The sequence below is a fragment of the Vitis riparia genome, chromosome 8 (genome assembly GCF_004353265.1).
Source record: "Vitis riparia cultivar Riparia Gloire de Montpellier isolate 1030 chromosome 8, EGFV_Vit.rip_1.0, whole genome shotgun sequence".
Classification (NCBI taxonomy): Eukaryota; Viridiplantae; Streptophyta; class Magnoliopsida; order Vitales; family Vitaceae; genus Vitis; species Vitis riparia.
In genome coordinates, this window is record NC_048438.1 from 19,855,674 (window position 1) to 19,875,138 (window position 19,465).

A 19,465-nucleotide genomic window follows, 5' to 3' on the forward strand; every position below is an offset into this window, starting at 1 on the left:
ACTCTGATGTATGCATTACAAAGTAGACAATCATCCTTTTTTATCTTTTCTCCTTTGCAGCTTCTGTTTGGATGTTCCACCAGTTCTGTTGCGCCTCTTAGACTATGAGTTGACTAGAATGGGTTTCCTTGTTAAGATTTTTATAGCCTTGATTGCATGGGTACATTCTGGTTGATGGGCATACACAGCGAGTTCCTTTGAAAGCTGGAACTGGCAAAACCATTGGACTGCGGATCAGTGAACGCAAGCAGTTGAAGGAGCTTGGTTTCTTCACTGAATTCTTGAATGAAATATCAGTATGTCAATGAAAGTGTATTATCGATGGCCTCCATTTACTGCAATTTGTATTGACTGATTTGGTGTACTTTTTGAAGTTGAGAGCATTTGGCGTCTTTCTGGCCGTGGAAAATCATGATGTGGATTGATAGAAATGAGTTATTTCCACGAAAATGAAATTGGGGCATAGGACTTCACGCACTAATAATGGAGCGTGGCCACGTGAAGTAACATAAAAAGGTCCTTAGCTAAATAAACAGACGAACTTTTATCCTTCCTTCAAATTCTAATGGAAGTTTGGAACAAAAGTTGAGGAATAGTGAAGCTATCCACTGTTTTCTCTCATGGTATTTCACCTTGTAATCTCTAATGACGTCAAATTTTCATAATTCCATTTTGGTGTTATGCCAACCTTGATGGAGATGAAATTGAGAACTGCTTGCATTTCTTATACTTATTCCAAGGAAAATTATACATTTGATAACATTCTCAGTATCAAAATATAAGATTGGATGGAATCCGAACGAACGGTAAAAAGGCCGAGGAGCCTCCCAAGTCCCAGCAGTCAAACACCACGCACATCCACCCACTCACAATGTTGAGAGCTCCGAGTCTCAGGCGTTCCCTCCGAGCCTTCCACCATTACCACCACCACCACCACCACCACCACCACCAGCCCACCAGCCCACATTCCAACCTCCTGAAAGCCCTCTCCTCCACCACTTCCCCAAATCCTAACCCTAATCTCACCCGCCCCTTCTCTTCTCTCTCATCATCTCCTTCTTCGGAGGCCGAGTTCCGCAAGTACTTGGGCTACTTCGCTCTTCTCCTTGGATGCGGCATCGCCACCTACTACTCCTTCCCTTTCTCCGATTCTGCCAAGCACAAGAAAGCCCAGTTGTTCCGCTACGCTCCATTACCCGACGATCTCCACACTGTCAGTAACTGGAGTGGAACCCATGAAGTCCAAACCAGGGTTTTTCACCAACCCGAGTCCCTTGAAGAATTGGAACAGATTGTTAAGGAGGCCAATGAGAAGAAGCAAAAGATTCGACCCGTGGGATCGGGGTTGTCGCCGAATGGGATTGGGTTAACTAGGGCTGGCATGGTGAATTTGGCCCTCATGGATAATGTGTTGGACGTGGATGTGGAGAAAAAGAGGGTTCGGGTCCAGGCTGGGATTCGGGTTCAGCAGCTCGTTGATGCTATCAAAGATTATGGCATTACCCTGCAGAATTTCGCGTCCATTAGGGAACAACAAATTGGCGGTATTGTTCAGGTTTGTTTTGTTGGTTCGTGTGCAGTTTGTTTTGATTAATTACATGACAGATTTGCAAAAATTTCATTTAAACCTAGAGAGTCAAAACCATAAACTTATGGAAATAGGAAGTCAAACAACGTGAATTGAGTTCTTCAAAATTTTCTAATATAAATGGATAACAGTTGTTTACCTTTTTGTGTGGGGGAAAAGTAGCGTTACTCATAAGTCATAACCCAGTTGTTCAGTTTTATGGATAGATGTTCCAGATGATAAAGCCCTTTATGGGCATTAATGACATTAGTGGAGTTGGAAGCTAGATGGGCTGACTGCTGAGTTTCTTATATAAATGTAATAGAAAATTTTCCCTGTCTAAGTATTGGTTTTCCGTCATATTATAAAGAATGGAGTCTGAGAACATTTGAATGATACAGGCGGATTTCAGTTGTGCTGGAAATGACAATAAATGGTAAAAAAGAAGAAGCTAGAGTACTAGAGTATCATCTTGTATAAAGGTATGCCTTTTTTGACTTTGTACCTTAGATCTTGGCTTTGATTTCTTCATGCATGGGTTTTTAGGTTGGTGCACATGGCACTGGTGCAAGATTGCCTCCCATTGATGAGCAGGTCATCAGCATGAAACTGGTTACTCCTGCCAAGGGAACAATAGAGGTTTCAAAAGAGAAAGATCCGGAGCTGTTTTATCTTGCTCGCTGTGGCCTTGGCGGGCTTGGAGTGGTTGCTGAAGTCACCCTCCAATGTGTTGAGAGACAAGAGCTTGTGGAGCACACGGTTGTTTCAAACATGAAAGAGATCAAGAAAAACCACAAGTAATTATTTATCCTTTTCAATAAATCAAGCTATTTATATAAAATCTTGACTCTGAGCACTGCAAACAGCGTGAGCACCTTATCCATCCTGTTCATAGCTTGCAACAATCAAGAAATACCCTGAGTAATTGTTTGTCCCTTTTCTGTAAATCAAGTTATTTATGGAAAATCTTGAATCTGAGTACTACAAAAAGCATGAGCACCTCATTCATCCTACACATAGCTTGCAACTAATGATCAAGATCATTTAATTAACATCTTCCGTCAATATTATTTAATTAGGGTCAATAGATGATCATGGACTATTTCATTTTACCCTAGACTATGTTGGACCATTCAACCTATTGCTAATTGGCATGTCTGGCAGTTATCAACTAGACATCCATGTCTGAGATTTGTTGGGACACTTACAGAGTTTGTGACTTATTTTCTGAGGTTCTTTTATATAGGAACTCAACTGGGGTGAACATAAAGATTTTCATAATGATGATTCACAAGAATATGAAAGTACACATCCTTAGTTGTGTTCCTGTGCCTAGATTTTCGATAGTTTCCATGTTCGAACCCTATATCCCTGCCAGAATATGGATCTTGTATTTGCATATAAAAATTTAAGGGGTTACCATGATTTGTTGGATGGTGGACTGGAAACCTTTTTAATTTGATTTTGCAAAATCTTCAAATAGTTGGTCCAGGATCTTTTTATTCTTATTTTTATATTTTATATGTGAGACTTGATTTTATTAAAAACATTGCAGGCATTACATAGAAGGAGATGTGCAGCATCATGCAGCAATATTAAATAAAACACTATAGCAAACAATGTCTAACACCCTAGTCTTTAATTCAAGGAAGGGGATAATACCCTGGCATTGGTAATGGAAACCAATATTCTGGTATTGCCAGTTAGCTTTTCTTGATTAGTTGATTTGGTTTTCCTAATGAAATAAGCATTCATGCCTGTAGATAGATTTGATATCTCTCTAACTCAATTATCATATCACCTGGGGTCTCTTCTCTGGAAGGTGGCCTTGCATATAAGCACAGAGAATCCTCTTCAGTGGGAGATTCCTGGTCCCATGGAATAAACCTCACCCAAGCCCTCCAACAAAGATAAAATCTCTGCCTAATCACCAATGGATCCTATCCAGCTTAGAAAAAACCTGAGTCATGGTTCTGATATGGTGCCTTAGAGTCCCTCCCAATGTCCATCTAGCCTATGTTTTCCCATGAACTCTCACCAAAATTTAGTATAAATTCTGTTGTAACTGGGCCTCATCTGGTGGCAGATTGTGCTCGGCTTTTATATTGGAGCAGTAGTTAATTTAAGTATAAGAACCCATATATCAAATGATGCCCCCATTCCTATATCATTATTCTCTGTTGGGAACAAATATCTGATTTGGACTTTGGTGATGTCTCTCTGTATGCTGTGGCATGGTTTTAAGTCAAATAATGCATGGTAGTGGACTCATTTGTATTGTGTGACTTGAAGTTAGTATCCTTTTTTTCTTTTTGCAGGAAATTGCTTTCTGAGAATAAGCATGTGAAGTACCTGTATATTCCTTACACCGACACTGTTGTGGTTGTGACGTGCAACCCTGTTTCAAAATGGAAGGGTCCACCCAAGTTCAAACCCAAGTATAGCCATGATGAAGCTATACAGCATGTTCGTGACCTCTATCAGGAATCACTAAAGAAGTATAGGTAAAGTTATTGTCTGTTACCATTCCTGTTATGTAATTTAGCCATTTATTACCTTGTTAAGTCTGAGGCACAAGAAGAAACTCATCATCCTTGCTTTTTGGTTTCATGTAAAAACTGTATTGGTTGAAAGTATTTTACACTTCTTTTCTCCATTTCTGTTCCCTTTTTATCTTTCTTTTTTTCTGTGTTCTATCCTTAATTTGTTGGCAAAAGCTTTGCCAGAGTGGAGGGCATCAAAATAGTCCTCAGCTCTAACCTTCCTAGTATAATGAGAGATCAAATATGAGAATTCTTAGAAAATAGTCTACATGAGTTGCACTTTTGCTTTCCTTTTTAATTCCTTGCGTTTCAATTTTCTTGTCTTTTATCAATGATTATTGTATCTCGAGTTCCTGGTTATAATCATGTGCCCAAAAGTGCATTGTTGCTTTTCCATCATTGTTTCTGGTATTGGTTTCCCTGATTTCTGCATGCTGCAGCTAAAAATCTTCAATTTTTTTATATCTGTTTCTTCTCATTTTTAGTTGATTGTATTTATGTTTAGATTGTTGTTTCTCATTGCTTTAGATGTTTATTATAGTCAACTAACTGCTTTATTAGTTACTTGCAGCCCTGAAGCAATCACCGCTAAATCTTCAGACAACAGTGAGCCTGACATCAATGAGCTTTCGTTCACAGAACTAAGAGACAAGTTACTTGCCCTTGATCCCCTGAACAAAGACCATGTTATACAGGTTAATCAAGCTGAAGCAGAGTTCTGGAGAAAGTCAGAGGGATACAGAGTGGGCTGGAGTGATGAAATCTTGGGATTTGATTGTGGTGGCCAACAGTGGGTCTCAGAAACCTGTTTTCCAGCAGGAACCTTAGCAAAGCCAAGCATGAAAGACCTTGAATATATAGAGGATCTGAAGAAACTCATAGAGAAGGAAGAGATACCTGCACCTGCTCCTATAGAGCAGCGCTGGACAGCATCCAGCAAGAGCCCCATGAGTCCAGCTTCAAGTTCAGCAGAGGATGATATATTTTCATGGGTAATTTCACTGCATCTATTATTTTATTCCATATTAATTGTGATGAAAGGACCTTTTCATTTCAAGTATTAAGTAATTAATAAATTTTGCCTGTGAAAAAGTATCAATTTAAACAGAAATTAATATTTACAAATATCCTATGTTGAATATGCTAGAATTTTAATTTTGTTTTAAATATTTGATATTGGTATTAAGCAATTTTTGAAATCTCAATAACTTTTTGACTCTTAAAGCAAACTCTTATAGTATTTTGACAATTCTTTAACCAATCTGAGGTGTTGGATCTTGTTTTGATTTCGATATGTATACAAAGTGTGTCAAAATCCAAAATTGAAAATTTTGTTAGGACATATTACTACATCTTAGACCTTGTTTGGATTGAATTTTGGAGCAAAAACTCTTTCTTAAGCACAATGGGAGCTTCTACACATGGTTGAGTGATTTTATTAAACAAATTTATGGCTTAAGAAAGAGCATCACAGGAAGGCAAAGACAATGTTGTTTTTTGTGAAAGCCATTTTTTAGCTTATTAGGAAGTTATTTTATGTTTAATGGAACTTTCATAATACCAAGATTAGCTTCTTAAATTATAACTTTAGTTTTATCGTAGCTTCTAGCTAAAGCCAAAAGTAAGAAGCTATCTCAAATGAGGTCTTAGCTTCCTTTTATTCGACTCCATTTTTAGTTCTCTGTAGAACATTACTCCCCTCAGAGTGTTGTTTTCAATAAGTAAATATGCATGAATTTTCTGGTATCCTATACACAACCAATTTGTATGGATGTTAAGTATAAACAGAAGCTTGTCGCAGAGTACGTATATCAGTAGCTTTTGCAGTCAATTTACAACCAATTTACAACTGAATTTATGCAATCACCCATCTAGCGTTTTGATTTCAAGTTCTGGTGCATACAATGGTTACTGCTTAGAGCGCCTACTGTATAAAGAAGACATTGTGCTAGTGACTTTTTTTTTTTTTTTGAATTAATGATGCATAAATTGGCAATACAAGGCTTTGTTCATTTGTTGTGGTTGATTTAAAAAAAAATTGATTTGAGTCATTATGGTTTACCTTGTATGGATTGTTTTTTTGGATGAATACCTTGTTATGGATTGTTGATGAGTGACATGTAATTTACTCCTAAAGCTAATAAAGTACAGCAACATTTTGATATTTTGCTTTGTCCTAGAGCCACTCTGACATTTGTAAATTTTGAGTTTGCCCATACAACATTTCAGTCTCTTTACTTTCGAGATCTTGATCAATCAAGTCAAAGGGAAGGTGCTGGGAAGTTTGCAAGTTGTGGTAAAAAAAGCTATGTTACTCCATTGAATTATGATGGGAGATCATGCCATGGTTTTTGCTAGTGGAGCCATGTGATTAGGAAGGGGCTGGAAGGTAGGGAAGATTTGGAGGGAGACACACATGCTGTGGTGAGATTGGGATTAGCAGGCCTGTAGTAGGAAAAAAAAGAAGGGAAGATTATGTGTCGGCCCATTGAGTGATAGGGGTTGTAACAAGTACAAAGGAGGCTGACACTTTTGGTGGCAAGCAGCAAAAGGGAACCCAAGTGTCAGAGGGAAGGGATGTGGTAGAAGACTACCACATGAAGTGTGACATTTCTTGCGCGGAGCTAAATGAATGATAGACACTTAATTGAGAAGTTGGGCTTTGTCAAGATAAAGGCCAATAAAAAATTGACTAGGTTAGGCTCAAGGGAGAGGAGGAGGGTGGGTAAAGATTTAGATTCTTTGGAGAGACTGTTTATTGAGGAGGAGGTCTTTTTAGCCCTCTCTAGTTTGTGTGGAAATAAAGTCCTCAGGTTCGATGACATGTCTTTTGGCAATTTAGTTGGGACTTTGTGAAAAGTGAGGTGACATGTTCTTTTTGCATAGTTCTATGAACTAGGCTCTTTCTAAATAAATTTAAATATTGTGTTTTTAGTGTTAATCACGAAAAGGAGTGCAAAAGATTTAACAGATTTCAAACTGGGAAGTATGTGGGGGAACTATACAAGCTTCTAGGAAAAGGTGAAAGATTAACTTTGATAAAAAAAAATGTTCTATTTAGCCTGCCAATTCACTACATGTCATTGTTTGTCATGTCAAGAAAGGTAAGTTTAAGGTTGGAAAAAATTCAAAAGGATTTCCGTTGGGGTTGAGGAGTACTTGAGAGAAAGTCGCATCTAGGGAATTGGTTAACAATTTCAAAGAAAAGGAGTGGAGGCTTGAGCACTAGAAGTTTGTCCATTCTAAACAAGGGTCCTTTTGGTAAATGGTGTTGGGGATTCGCAAAATGAATCCCTTTGGAAGCTAGTGATTACAGGAAAACATAGGGAGAAAGAGGGGGGATGGTGTTTTAAAAAAGTGAGGTAAGGATAGGGGGTAGGGGTGTGAAAGGCAAAGTGGGTGGGAGGTGTTTAACCCTAAAATTGGATTTCGGTTGATAAATGGTTGGAGGGTGAAATTTGAAGGGATAGGTGGTTTGGTGACAAACCCCTAGGAGAAGCATTTCCTGCATTGTTCTCACTAGCCACCACAAAAAATGTATGGATAACAAAGTTGTGGCAGCAAAATGGGAAAGGAGGTTATTAGAACCACAAGTTCACAAGACATGTTCATGATAGAGAGTTGGGTGAGGTGGAAGCTTTTTTTAGGAGATTGCAAGTATAGACAATTACTAGGAATATAAAGGATAATGTGATTTGGATGAATTTGAAGTGCGGTATATTCATAGTTGAACTCCTATATTATTCTTTATCAAGTGGAAAAATGGAGGTGTTCCCCTCCTGTGTTTTTGGTTCTAGTGAGGGTTGGCCTTTTTGTGTGGGAAGTAATGTGAGGTTGAATTGGATCAGCTTAAAAGGAGAGGTTGGAGGATGCTGAATAGATGTTTCTTGTGTAAAAAAAGAAGAAGAAATGACTAATCACATCCTCCTTCATTGCTCGAGAGCAATCATGCTATGGTAGTTAATTTATGTTCTATGGAGTATAGTGGGCGATGTTATCCTCGGTCGGAGATGTCCTTATAAGTTGGCATAGATATTTTGTTGGGAAGGAGAGGAAGAAAGTTTGGAGAATAGTTACTTTGTGTTTATGTTAGACCATATGGAAGAAGAGAAATATGAGATTGTCCGAAAATATTGAAAACGAGGATTAAGTAATTAAACAATCAATTGTGTTCAATTTTTTGAAGCGAGTTAGAGCATGCATAGAAGATTGTTCATTTTCCATGATAGACCATATTAATTGGTTAAGCTTTAAGTAAGGCTAGAGTGTTATTTTTGGTGTGACCCTTAGCCATGTTTGACCTTTTGGCGCCTTGTATAAAACATGTTTGCCTTTGTGATCCCTTTTGTTGGGCCTTATTAATATAATTGATCTTTGCCTATCAAAAAATTATTCAAAACTTAGAACCATGTCAAAACCTGGAGGCCACTTATTGGGTCTCCAAAAATAGAACCAAATTCATCATGTTGATGGCCTTGTAATTTGGCACTACTAAATAGACTTAAGGCTTTTTAGATAAAGCAAATTGAGCAGTAGGTCCATGGAGTCAACTAGTTTTACCAAGTGGGTGTACATAAATGGGAGTTGATGGTTAAGCTTGTTATAGCACATTTGTGGTTGTTTTGTACTTCTATTACAATTCCTTAATACGTTTGATTTTTCTCTTTTCCTTTTTTTGTTTCCCTTTTGATAGGCAATAAAATTATAGATATGGCAAAAATATATACAGCAAAGTACACATTATGTATACAATGGGAACCAATGACAATACCAAAAAAAAAAAACATAAAAAATAACTCTCTCTCTCTCTCTACACAATTCTAACCAATCGAGAAAATCAATCAAAGGTTTAAAACCTTCTTTTAGGACTAACCATTTCAGATTTTGATCCGACTCTTCCTCGTTTTTAAATACTCTTTGATTTATTTCCTTCCAATTTATCTAAAAAATGCATAAAGGAATAGTTTTCCACACCTTCTTTTGTTTCCTTCCTACAAAGGAGCCATGACAATTTAAAAGAATCTATTTGAATGTGGAAGGGAATACACAAACTGTTCTAAATAAGAAGAATAGCAATAGCCATAAAGCCTTTTAAGTAAGGTTTTGGAAGTTGGAAATAGAGAAGGTGTATGATCATGTGAATTGGAGGTTTTTGTTTGCAATGCTTAGAAAGATGGGCTTTGGGGAGAAATGGATTAAATGGGTAGAATGATGCATCTCTATTGTGAAATTTTCTGTTTTAGTAAATGGATCTCCTTCTGGTTTTTTCCAAAGTTCGAGGGGATTGAGACAAGGAGATCCCTTCTCCCCTTATTTATTTGTGATAGTCATGGAGGTGTTTAGTTGTCTTTTGAGGAGGGCTATTAGTGGGGGCTACTTATCTGGTTGGAGGGTAAGAGGTAGGAATGGTGAGGGGATTTTGATCTCGCACTTGTTATTTGTTGATGATACTTTGGTGTTTTGTGAGGCGTCTCAAGACCAGATGACTTATTTAAGCTGGCTTCTTATGTGGTTCGAGGCTTGCTAAGATTTGAGAATCAATCTGGAGAAAAGTGAGTTAATTCCAGTGGGCAGGGTGCATAATATAAAGGACTTGGCCTTGGAGTTAGGGTGTAAAGTGGGCGGTCTCCCTTCTTTCTATTTGGGTCTTCCGTTGGGGGTCCCCTTCAAATCAGTGGCGGTGTGGGATGGTGTTAAAGAGAGATTTCGAAAAAAGCTAGCCATGTGGAAGAGATAGTATATCTCAAAAGGAGGAAGACTCACTCTAATTCGAAGCATTTTGTCTAGCATGCCCATATATTTCATGTCCCTTTTTTGCATGCCAAGAAAAGTGAGGTTGAGATTGGAAAAGATTCAAAGGGATTTTCTTTGGGTTGGTGAAGTTCTTGTGTAGAACTTGGTTCTTGTTAGGTGGAACACGGTTTGCTTGGAGGAAAAGAAAGGTGGTTTGGATGTGAGAAATCTTTCTCTGATTAATATAGCTCTCATGCAAGTGGAATTGGCGGTATGCCAATGAAAGAGGCCCTTTGGAAGCAAGTCATCAATCAAATGTATGGTGAAGATGATGGGGAGTGGTGTTCCCACGAGGTGAGTGAGAGATATGGTATGGGGTTGTGGAAAGCTATTAGGAAGGAGTGGAATTATTTGAATGGCAGGTTGGCCTACCAAGTGGGTAATGGGCAGAGAGTAAGATTCTGGATGGACAAGTGGTGTGGAGATGAGCCACTTTGTGAGTCATTCCCTTCCTTGTTTACCCTTTCTTCATCTAATAAAGCTTGGGTGGCGGATGGACCCCTTTTTTCTCAAGGGCCTTTAATGATTGGGAGTTAGAGCTGGTAGAGCATTTTTTGCAAAAGATCCAAGCTTTTAGGGTTCACAGGGATGTAGAAGATAGAGTGATTTGGACAACTTCGAGGTGTGGGACCTTTTCGGTCAAATCTCTTTATTCTATCTTGGAATCCAGAGATTCTCTTTTGTTCCCTAGTGGTAGTGTTTGGAGATTGAGCGCGCCTCCTAAGGTGGCTTTCTTTGCTTGGGAGGCTTCTTGGGGAAAAGTCTTAACTCTGAACCAACTTCAAAGGAGGGGACACTTTTTGGCAAATAGGAGTTTTCTTTGCCTCTCTAAAATAGAGATGGTTGATCACCTTCTTCTTCACTATGCAAAGACTCAGGTTCTTTGGAATCTTCTTTTCTCCCTCTTAAGTGTGTCTTGGATTCTTTCTTGTTAAATGAAGGAAACTCTTCTTGGGTGGCATGGGTCGTTTGTGGGTAAAGCTTGTAAAAAGGCTGGGCAAGTGGCCCCTTATGTATATTTTGAACAATATGGAAGGAAAGGAATTTGTTAGCGTTTGGCAATGAGGAGCTTTCTGTCACAGGATGCTTCAAATGACCCTCCCCATGGGCTTATATAGGAGGAGGGAAGCTTCTGGAGACTCCTGGAGCCATCTACACTAAGCCATTGGTGGGAAGAGTGTGGAAGGTTCTAGAAATACCTAGAGATGTCCACACATCTCTACACTATGGTGGAAGGTATGAGAGAAGTCCAGAGCTTTCTAGAGAATTCTAGAGATTTCTTGTACATAAGGATGTACATAGATTAGTGTAGGGAGTTCTAGAATATTCTTGATTTGTAAGGAACCCTCCAAGGTTCTAGAGAGTTCCCTTGGTGCCTATAAATAGGTGAGGGCCTCATTTGGCCAAGGCACCACCCAAATCACTTCCTAACCAAGCAAGTGAGCATCCAAAACACTTGTAAAGGCTTCTTTGAGTAATAGAAAGCTTCCATTCTTTAAGGAGTTGCCTACCAAGCTTCTTAAGCTTTCGAGTCACGAGTGTCTTAGCCTAGCAAGCTAAGCATTGGGAGGAAGGCTGACTTAGCAAGATCAAGTGTCTTGACTTGTCTAAGTGCCGCACGAGCTTAGTGAACGACTAAGTCCGTGACAAGTGGTATCAGAGCGCGGTTACGAGGTGGGCATAGCAAAGGAAGCATGTCAGGCTCTAACGTGGAGGAGAGTAGCGAGCAAACCCGTGGGAGGGAGACCGAGCCTACTGCACGGGGCAGGGGCAAGAAGGATAAATCTCGTGATGCCGTTGCCAACATGGAGGCAAGGCTAGCCAAGGTGGAGCTAGCCATGGCAGACACTCGGGAGGGGTTGGACTTGATCGAGCAAAGCATGGAGAAGGGCTTAGAGGATCTAAGGGAGCAGATCCAAGACCTTCGTGAGGGGGTGCAAGTCTCACGAGTTCAGCCAGTGTCACACGAGGAGTTCATGCCCTTCCAAGGAAAGGTCTTGAGCATGCTTGCTAGCATGGAGTCAAGGATAGAGGCCTTGGCCACTCGGATGGAGTCCCGAGACCAGGAAGTTAGGCAGGAGTTGGCCATCTACAAGGCCGCTGTGTCGGCACGGGTCATGGCCACACATGAGGCATCTAGGGTGGAGGTGCCGAAGCCACATGGGTTTAGTGGCAAACGGGATGCCAAAGAGTTGGATAACTTCTTATGGCATATGGAGCGATACTTCGAAGCTATCGCATTGACGGATGAGGCGGCTAAGGTGAGAACTGCGACCCTCTACCTTACTGACACAGCTACTCTATGGTGGCGTCGAAGGTTTGCCGATATGGAGAAAGGCATTTGCACCATAGAGACGTGGGAGGACTTCAAGAGGGAGATCAAGAGGCAGTTCTACCCCGAGGACGTGGCTTACCTGGCTAGGAAAAACATGAGGCGTCTCAAGCACACAGGCTCAATACGCGACTATGTCAAGGAATTCTCTTCACTCATGCTTGAGATTCCTAACATAACTGGGGAGGAATTGCTATTCAACTTCATGGACAACCTGCAAAGCTGGGCCGAGCAAGAGTTGAGGAGGCGTGGTGTCCAAGACCTAGCCACGGCCATAGCAGTAGCCGAGTCCTTGGTGGATTATGGAAGGGGAGACTCCTCCAAGGATGAGCCTTTCGAGGGTAGCCACGCCATGGGTGGGGGAGACGAGGTTCCAAGGGACCACAATGCTCCTAAAAAGGGATCAGGCAAGACGCCTAACGTCCAAGAAGGAAGGGTAAGGCGGAAAGGAAGGAGTTCAAGCCTAAAATCAAATGCTTCCTATGTGACGGACCACATTGGGCACGGGATTGTCCAAAGAGGAAGGCGCTTAGTGCCATGATCGAGGAGAGGGAGCAGGAGGACGAAGCACATATGGGCTCAATGCAGCTACTAGGTGCCCTCCAATTCAACCCGAAGCCTAGTACGCCTAAGACCTCCTTACTAGCAGGGGTGCAAGTAAAGGAGGAAAAAGGGGAGCGAGCTGAGGTAGCCCGCACACACATGGAAGAGGTCACCAAGGGAAAGGTGAACTCAATGGGTAAGAGGAAGCAGCACTCTAAGCATCGAAAGTGCACGGGTCTGCATCCATCTGGAGCCTCACGGGAGAAGGAGGTGAAGAATATCCTGGCTGAACGGGTCACCAGGAGACAAGGGGTCCCTCCTGTGATAGAGTATCTAGTCCGATGGAAAGGACTACCCAAGAGGCAGGTAAGCTGGGAACATGCGGATGCCTTGAGAAAGTTCTGGAAACACATCGAGAGGTTTCAGAACGAGGCAACGACGAGGACGTCGACGGCATCGGTGGGGGAGAGTGTCACAGGATGCTTCAAATGACCCTCCCCATGGGCTTATATAGGAGGAGGGAAGCTTCTGGAGACTCCTGGAGCCATCTACACTAAGCCATTGGTGGGAAGAGTGTGGAAGGTTCTAGAAATACCTAGAGATGTCCACACATCTCTACACTATGGTGGAAGGTATGAGAGAAGTCCAGAGCTTTCTAGAGAATTCTAGAGATTTCTTGTACATAAGGATGTACATAGATTAGTGTAGGGAGTTCTAGAATATTCTTGATTTGTAAGGAACCCTCCAAGGTTCTAGAGAGTTCCCTTGGTGCCTATAAATAGGTGAGGGCCTCATTTGGCCAAGGCACCACCCAAATCACTTCCTAACCAAGCAAGTGAGCATCCAAAACACTTGTAAAGGCTTCTTTGAGTAATAGAAAGCTTCCATTCTTTAAGGAGTTGCCTACCAAGCTTCTTAAGCTTTCGAGTCACGAGTGTCTTAGCCTAGCAAGCTAAGCATTGGGAGGAAGGCTGACTTAGCAAGATCAAGTGTCTTGACTTGTCTAAGTGCCGCACGAGCTTAGTGAACGACTAAGTCCGTGACATTTCGCTCCAAAGATTGAAAGATTATTTTGTATGTAACTTGTGGTCTTAGTCTAGAGTGTTTGTAGATTTGAGCCCCTTTTCACTTTTAAGCTTCATTGATTGGTTAGGCTCTAAGTAAGGGCATGTGTTGTTTTTTGTTTATATCCCTTCCCCTCTGGTTTGAGCCTTTTGGCTTCTTTTGTATACTTTTTGTATACTTGAGGACACTATTTTTGGTGTCCCCTCTTTTCTTTATATACATATTTTCTTTACTTAAAAAAAAAGGGCCATAAAACCTTTTATTTGGCACAATGAAGGTGAATATGATCAATTGATTCGTTTTTGTCTTTACAGAGAAAATATCTATTCATCAATGACCATTCTTTCCTTTAAAGTTGATCCAAGGTCAAATGCCTTTCACCAATTAGCTTCCCAAGCAAAAAAGCTCACTTTAGACGGGATCCATGAATTCAAATTATGTCATATTAGGAGGGGAATTGGTCTCCCTAGCTCCAAATCATAATTGAGAGATTTGATAGATAAAAACTCCTTTTTCTTTTTTTTTGTGCATCTTTCTAGACCACTTTATCATTTTCTTTCCTCTTCACCAACTTATTTTGCAATCTTGAGAAAAAAGTCTCAATAGTACCTAACTCCCAATCGTTGAAGTGTTTAAAGAAACATGAATTCTAATAATCCCTCACAGCTGTCTCATCCTATAAATTCGTCACCCAAGCCTCGTTGGACAAGGCTAAAACATACAAATAGGGAAAGGGCACACACAAGGGCTCCTCCCTACAACATTTATTCGTCCAAAACTTCACTCTCCTTTCATTACTCACTTCAAAGGACGCCCTACTTGAAGAGGTCTCATCCTTGATAGCTTTTCACACCCCAACCCCATACCCATTTCTCACCTCACAAGAATGCCAAACCCGTACTTCCTCTTTATGATCTGTTGCCAGAAAACTTCCCCTTCAAAAGTGATCTCCTGCTCTACTTATCAAGGTAAGCCTGATTAAGTGATGGAATGCTTCTAATGCCTAATCCTCCCTTACTCCTATCTTTGCAAATAGCTATCCATTTCAGTAAATGCAGCTTTTTCTCTAGTGCCCATCTCCCTATAGAAAATCTCTTTGAATCTTCAATCTGCTCGAGCCTCAACTTGACCTTCTAGGAATTGCAAATAAGGACATATACTGGATAGGTAGATTGAATAAGGTGCTTTGAATCAACATGAACCTTCCCCCTTTTGAAATATATTGCCTTTTCCAAATTGATAGTGTTCTATTGAACCTCTCTTCCACCCAATACCAATACTGATCTGAAAAGAGCACCAAGGGTAGACCTAAGTAGAAGGAAGTTCTCCCACCTTGCAACCCAATCCCATCACCAACTTCTCCAGGTGAGCAACCACCTCCCCCTGCAGGAATCACTTCATTTTTAGCCTCGAGATTGCTTTCAAACCACAACAGCCAACTTAAATAAACCATTTGGTTTTGAGAATCCTCATAGAAAACCAAAGTATCATTTGCAAACTACATGTGAGACATCTTTGCTCCCTCGCAACCCCTCCTCCTAGACCTGAAGCTTGGAAAACTACATTAATTGTTTGATTGCATACTGTGTTTAGACCTGCTTTTGAATGTGCATGATGGGGCATGTCCATTTTCATCATTTATCACTACTAAATGAATTTCAAATTTTCTGGATAAAGGTCAATTGAGCAAACATTAGGTCCATGAGATCTGCTAGGATTACCTAATGGACTTAATGTATAAAGGGGGGCAGGTTGGCGGTTAGGCCTATTGTAGTGAATAATGTTTGATTTCTTTATTAAGATTCTTGGACTCATTTGGTTGGTGGTTCAGCCGGTTGTGGCAAATGGAAATTGTTCTATTAATAACAACGTCCTTTGATTGTGTCTCAGGTTGGCATAATAATGTATCTTCCAACAATGGATGCCCGCCAGAGAAAGGAAATAACAGAAGAGTTCTTCCATTACAGACGTCTGAGTCAAACACAACTATGGGATCTGTATTCTGCTTATGAACATTGGGCTAAGATTGAGGTATTTACCAGGTCCTAGTTATGCTTGTCCTTTAGACTTTTTTTTTTTTTTTTTAATATAAGAAGCATCTATCATGAAACTAATTATTCCATATGATATATTGAAAAATATTAAGTTGTGCACTGGTTTACTTTCATTTAAAATTTCTTGAAATTTATCTCAACTAAATTCAGAACAAAATTTGTTGCTTAGATGAAATATGATGTTGATGTCCTTAATGCGAATATAAAACCTTTATTCTATTTGGAGATATTCCATGAGTAATATATAATCTTGTTGCATAATGAGTGCCTAGACTATTCTATGAACTCTCTCCTTATTGACAGCGCTCTGGTTGATATGTGAACTCACAAACTGATTTTCTACTGGAATTGCCCAATTTGGTCTCTGAAATGACAAACAAAAAGATATTAAACCATATTTCCTGGATTTTTAATTATATACATGAATTTTGCATAGGTTCCGAAGGATAAGGATGAGCTTGCAGCTCTTCAGGCAAGGCTAAGAAAGCGTTTTCCAGTGGATGAATACAACAAAGCACGGAAAGAACTGGATCCAAACAGGATCCTTTCTAATAACATGCTGGGGAAGCTGTTCCCATCATCGGATACCATTTGAGAAGCTTCACTTTTTGGTTAGTTATTTGTTTATTGATTTGTCGTTTCATTTGATTTAAACAGATCTTGTCTCTTATTCTTCTGCTAAATCTGCTTCTGGCATCTTTAGCAATAAGATCTAGATTATACACTACATGAAGAGGAATGTTGTGATTTGAGGACATGGAGTGTATCATTAAGCTTATTATTCAATAAAGCCTCTGTAATGATTTAAGGCCACTTTCTTTTATTGAATGATGCCTTACAATCCTATTGCTCTGAGTAGTTAGAAGGCCAATATAAAAATAAAAATAAAAATAAAACAAAGAAAAAGAAGATAGGTCTTGACCTTAGTACCCAGTCTCTCAGACCCTTAGGCATTTTCAGACATTCTTTTGGATTGTTACCTGGCATCAGGAACAAAAACTATTGGATTCAGCCAGGAGGCATATGAATTAGGTTGTTTGATGATCCAGGGCTGTCTGGTTTTTGCTTCATAACAGTTGGACACTAGGTGTTGGACATATTTAAAAACCTGATGCCACAAGATCAATCAATCAGGTTCATCTACACAAATCTCATAGGTAGAACTGCACTTCAGGTTTGATCTGCTAAAGACTAGCTCTTGCACTATCTGTCCCAAGAGCTCATCTCTCGCAACCTAATTTGCTATTTGGATGTTAAATTTGCAGTCTCTGATATAAAAACCTATTCAGAAAAATATCCAAATAATGGCTTTTAGAAATGTGAATGCAGGTATAAACCAACAACTGAGCTCAATTTGATTTAAATATGTACTGGCCTGTACCTTACTTAGCACAATATGCCAGATTTTGGATTCAGAAATGAGCTGTGCAGGATTATGTTGAATATCTATTCAACCACCATAATTAACAGAATAACACACTTCTGAGAGCTTGGAAATTTGATGAACAGAGAAAGCAACAGAAAGAAAAGAGCGACCTTATCTAAGATGGCTTTATAGATTCTTTGGCTAATAATCTCAGAAACAGTTACATATTATTAGCAAACTAGAAGATTAAAGTAATGGTAAGGAGAAAGGACCTGATCTAAGGCAGAAAATAAACATCTACTAGGTTCTTTTGTTGATATCTCACAAACAGTTACATTTTATTAGAATATATGATCCAGTCATGAAGATAATTCAGTAGTAGAATAAACAACACTATTTATTTGTAGCAAGGCTCTGCCATTTGAAATCATCATTCAGAAGCAAGATTCACAAATCCAGCAGCAACATAGAGCGAAGAGGCTGCAGCGGTGAAAACAAGAAAAGCAAAGGATTAGCATCTGGAAGGGAGTTGGTTTTGGAAAAAAGGCTTCTAAGAGCCATTTCACTGCCTTCTAGATTCCCATATTTAGAAGGAAATAAAGGTGCTAGAGAAAATATTGTGCTCGGGGCATGTTGTATTTCTGTTTGTGTTTTCAACTGGAACAAAATCCAGGACCTCCTGTGGAAATTGCTCTCTAGTTCAAATGGAAGCCACGCTTTCTTTGAAGTTGCTTCCATGACACAAGAACGTTTTGGCTCGAGTATTGATAGAAGAAGAGAACCAACTTACCATCCCTCAATGAAGCCCCTGTCTCCTTTACTCTTTGAACGAGGACAGCAATTCTTCCCAGTAGGGGGATTAGCCGGTGGGTACCCTGTCAACAAAAATAGGATAAAAGTTATTTCTCATTGGTTTTCTAATGAAAGGCGTTGCAGGAATGTGTACATTTGTCTGTGTGGGAGGCAGACCTTGTGGGGGCTGATTCTCTTGTGGATTGGATTTCGGCATTATGGAACTAGAGGAGCACCGGGTATAAGATACTGTTGTTTCTTTGAGCAACTGTTGTATCTGTCAAAAAATACTTAATGGGGCTCTGTCATTGTTTGTATATATATAGTAGTATGGATTACATTAGATGGAATTAAGGAATTTGATATGAGGGTGTGTGCTGTCAGTCGGTTCGTATTGGCCCACCTAATGCCTGTGGAGGGATTGGTGACAGAAATTTTAGATAATAAATCTTTTGAATGGGTTTGACCTGCAAGGCCTAGCCTCTGCAATGTTCACACTTGCATTCTATAATCGCATGCAATATGAAAGAATAAGAGCATCCAAGATTAGACGCCACCGCCTCCTAAGATTGGAAAAGCAAACAAAAAGGGGGAACAAAAGCAAAGGATGATTATAGAGGTTCCGAGTGTGACATTGTCTTTGATTTGGATTCTTTACTTATGGAAGGGGAAAGCATGAAAAATAGTGCGAGATCACAAGAATAATAAGAAAGTTGTAGCCTTTGCTTTGGTCGTCTACTTTTTCCAAAGAATATATGCTTCAGTTCCATAATGTCTAAGATAAACACGGAATGGACGCATGACCGACCATCCTCTAGACTCGTTCATATACATCTTATGGAAAATTTTGGAAGCAGCCATCATAATAAAGCAGAAACCAGCTTTTGTGAAGGACAAGCTTTTCAGTTGCTTCATTTCATTTGAGTTCTGGATTGATTGAACAACCATTATCCCTGTGTCTGCACCCAACCAGTGGAGATTACGATACTCTCTCTAATAAACTGTATTAAAATAATCAGAGATCAGAATGATAGTGGAACTTTTTGATTGATTCGGGACAAGGGTTTAATATGTTGATTCTTTAGATAAACTCCAATGCAAAACTAGAGTTATTCCTCTGAACCACCACCATGCCCGGGTTGCAACTGCAATGATGCTGACTGCAGCCCTTGGACCTGCCTTATCACTTAATATACCCTCGTTTTTCCTTTGGTCTTTACTTGGGAAAGTTTCTTTATCAACCTATCCAGAAATCTGTTTTTGCTTTCGGTTCGTCAATTTATTCCTGAGTAAATTAAACAGGGACCAGAAATTGTAAATGGTCCTTTCCTGTAAAGATAGGCTACATTTCTTGATTGAACAATTTCATTTGCATGGTAAATTCACTGAATTTAGTCCATACACGTCACC

General features: G+C 39.9%; 1 protein-coding gene and 1 long non-coding RNA gene across 3 annotated transcripts; one reads left to right on the forward strand and one right to left on the reverse strand.

The window, feature by feature from the left end:
- The first annotated feature begins 88 nt into the window (after window positions 1-88).
- LOC117921229 (L-galactono-1,4-lactone dehydrogenase, mitochondrial) lies at window positions 89-18,528 on the forward strand. 2 transcript variants are annotated; one of them, XR_004652305.1, is made up of 8 exons: window positions 89-1,555; window positions 2,114-2,364; window positions 3,886-4,071; window positions 4,682-5,102; window positions 15,734-15,874; window positions 16,334-16,508; window positions 17,671-18,129; window positions 18,200-18,528. XR_004652305.1 is itself a non-coding variant. In XM_034839062.1 (6 exons), the coding sequence occupies exons 1-6, from the start codon at window positions 872-874 to the stop codon at window positions 16,490-16,492; spliced, it is 1,842 nt and encodes a 613-aa protein (XP_034694953.1). In that variant the 5' UTR covers window positions 89-871; the 3' UTR covers window positions 16,493-16,710. The 2 variants fall into 2 exon arrangements, 1 of the variants encoding a protein (XP_034694953.1); XM_034839062.1 differs by lacking the exons at window positions 17,671-18,129; window positions 18,200-18,528 and having other exon boundaries at window positions 16,334-16,710.
- On the reverse strand, window positions 17,435-18,324 carry LOC117921232. Its single transcript, XR_004652306.1, has 3 exons — window positions 18,233-18,324; window positions 18,054-18,138; window positions 17,435-17,743 (listed from the first exon to the last, which is right to left on the reverse strand). It is a non-coding gene; the product is annotated as an uncharacterized LOC117921232 (long non-coding RNA).
- Window positions 18,529-19,465: the final 937 nt, after the last annotated feature.

Coding starts and splice junctions, on each gene's coding strand:
- LOC117921229 (XM_034839062.1), top strand. CDS start 872: ATGTTGAGAGCTCCGAGTCTCAGGCGTTCCCTCCGAGCCTTCCACCAT. Junction 2,365..3,885: donor GAGATCAAGAAAAACCACAA/GTAATTATTTAT, acceptor TTCTTTTTGCAG/GAAATTGCTTTCTGAGAATA. Junction 4,072..4,681: donor GAATCACTAAAGAAGTATAG/GTAAAGTTATTG, acceptor AGTTACTTGCAG/CCCTGAAGCAATCACCGCTA.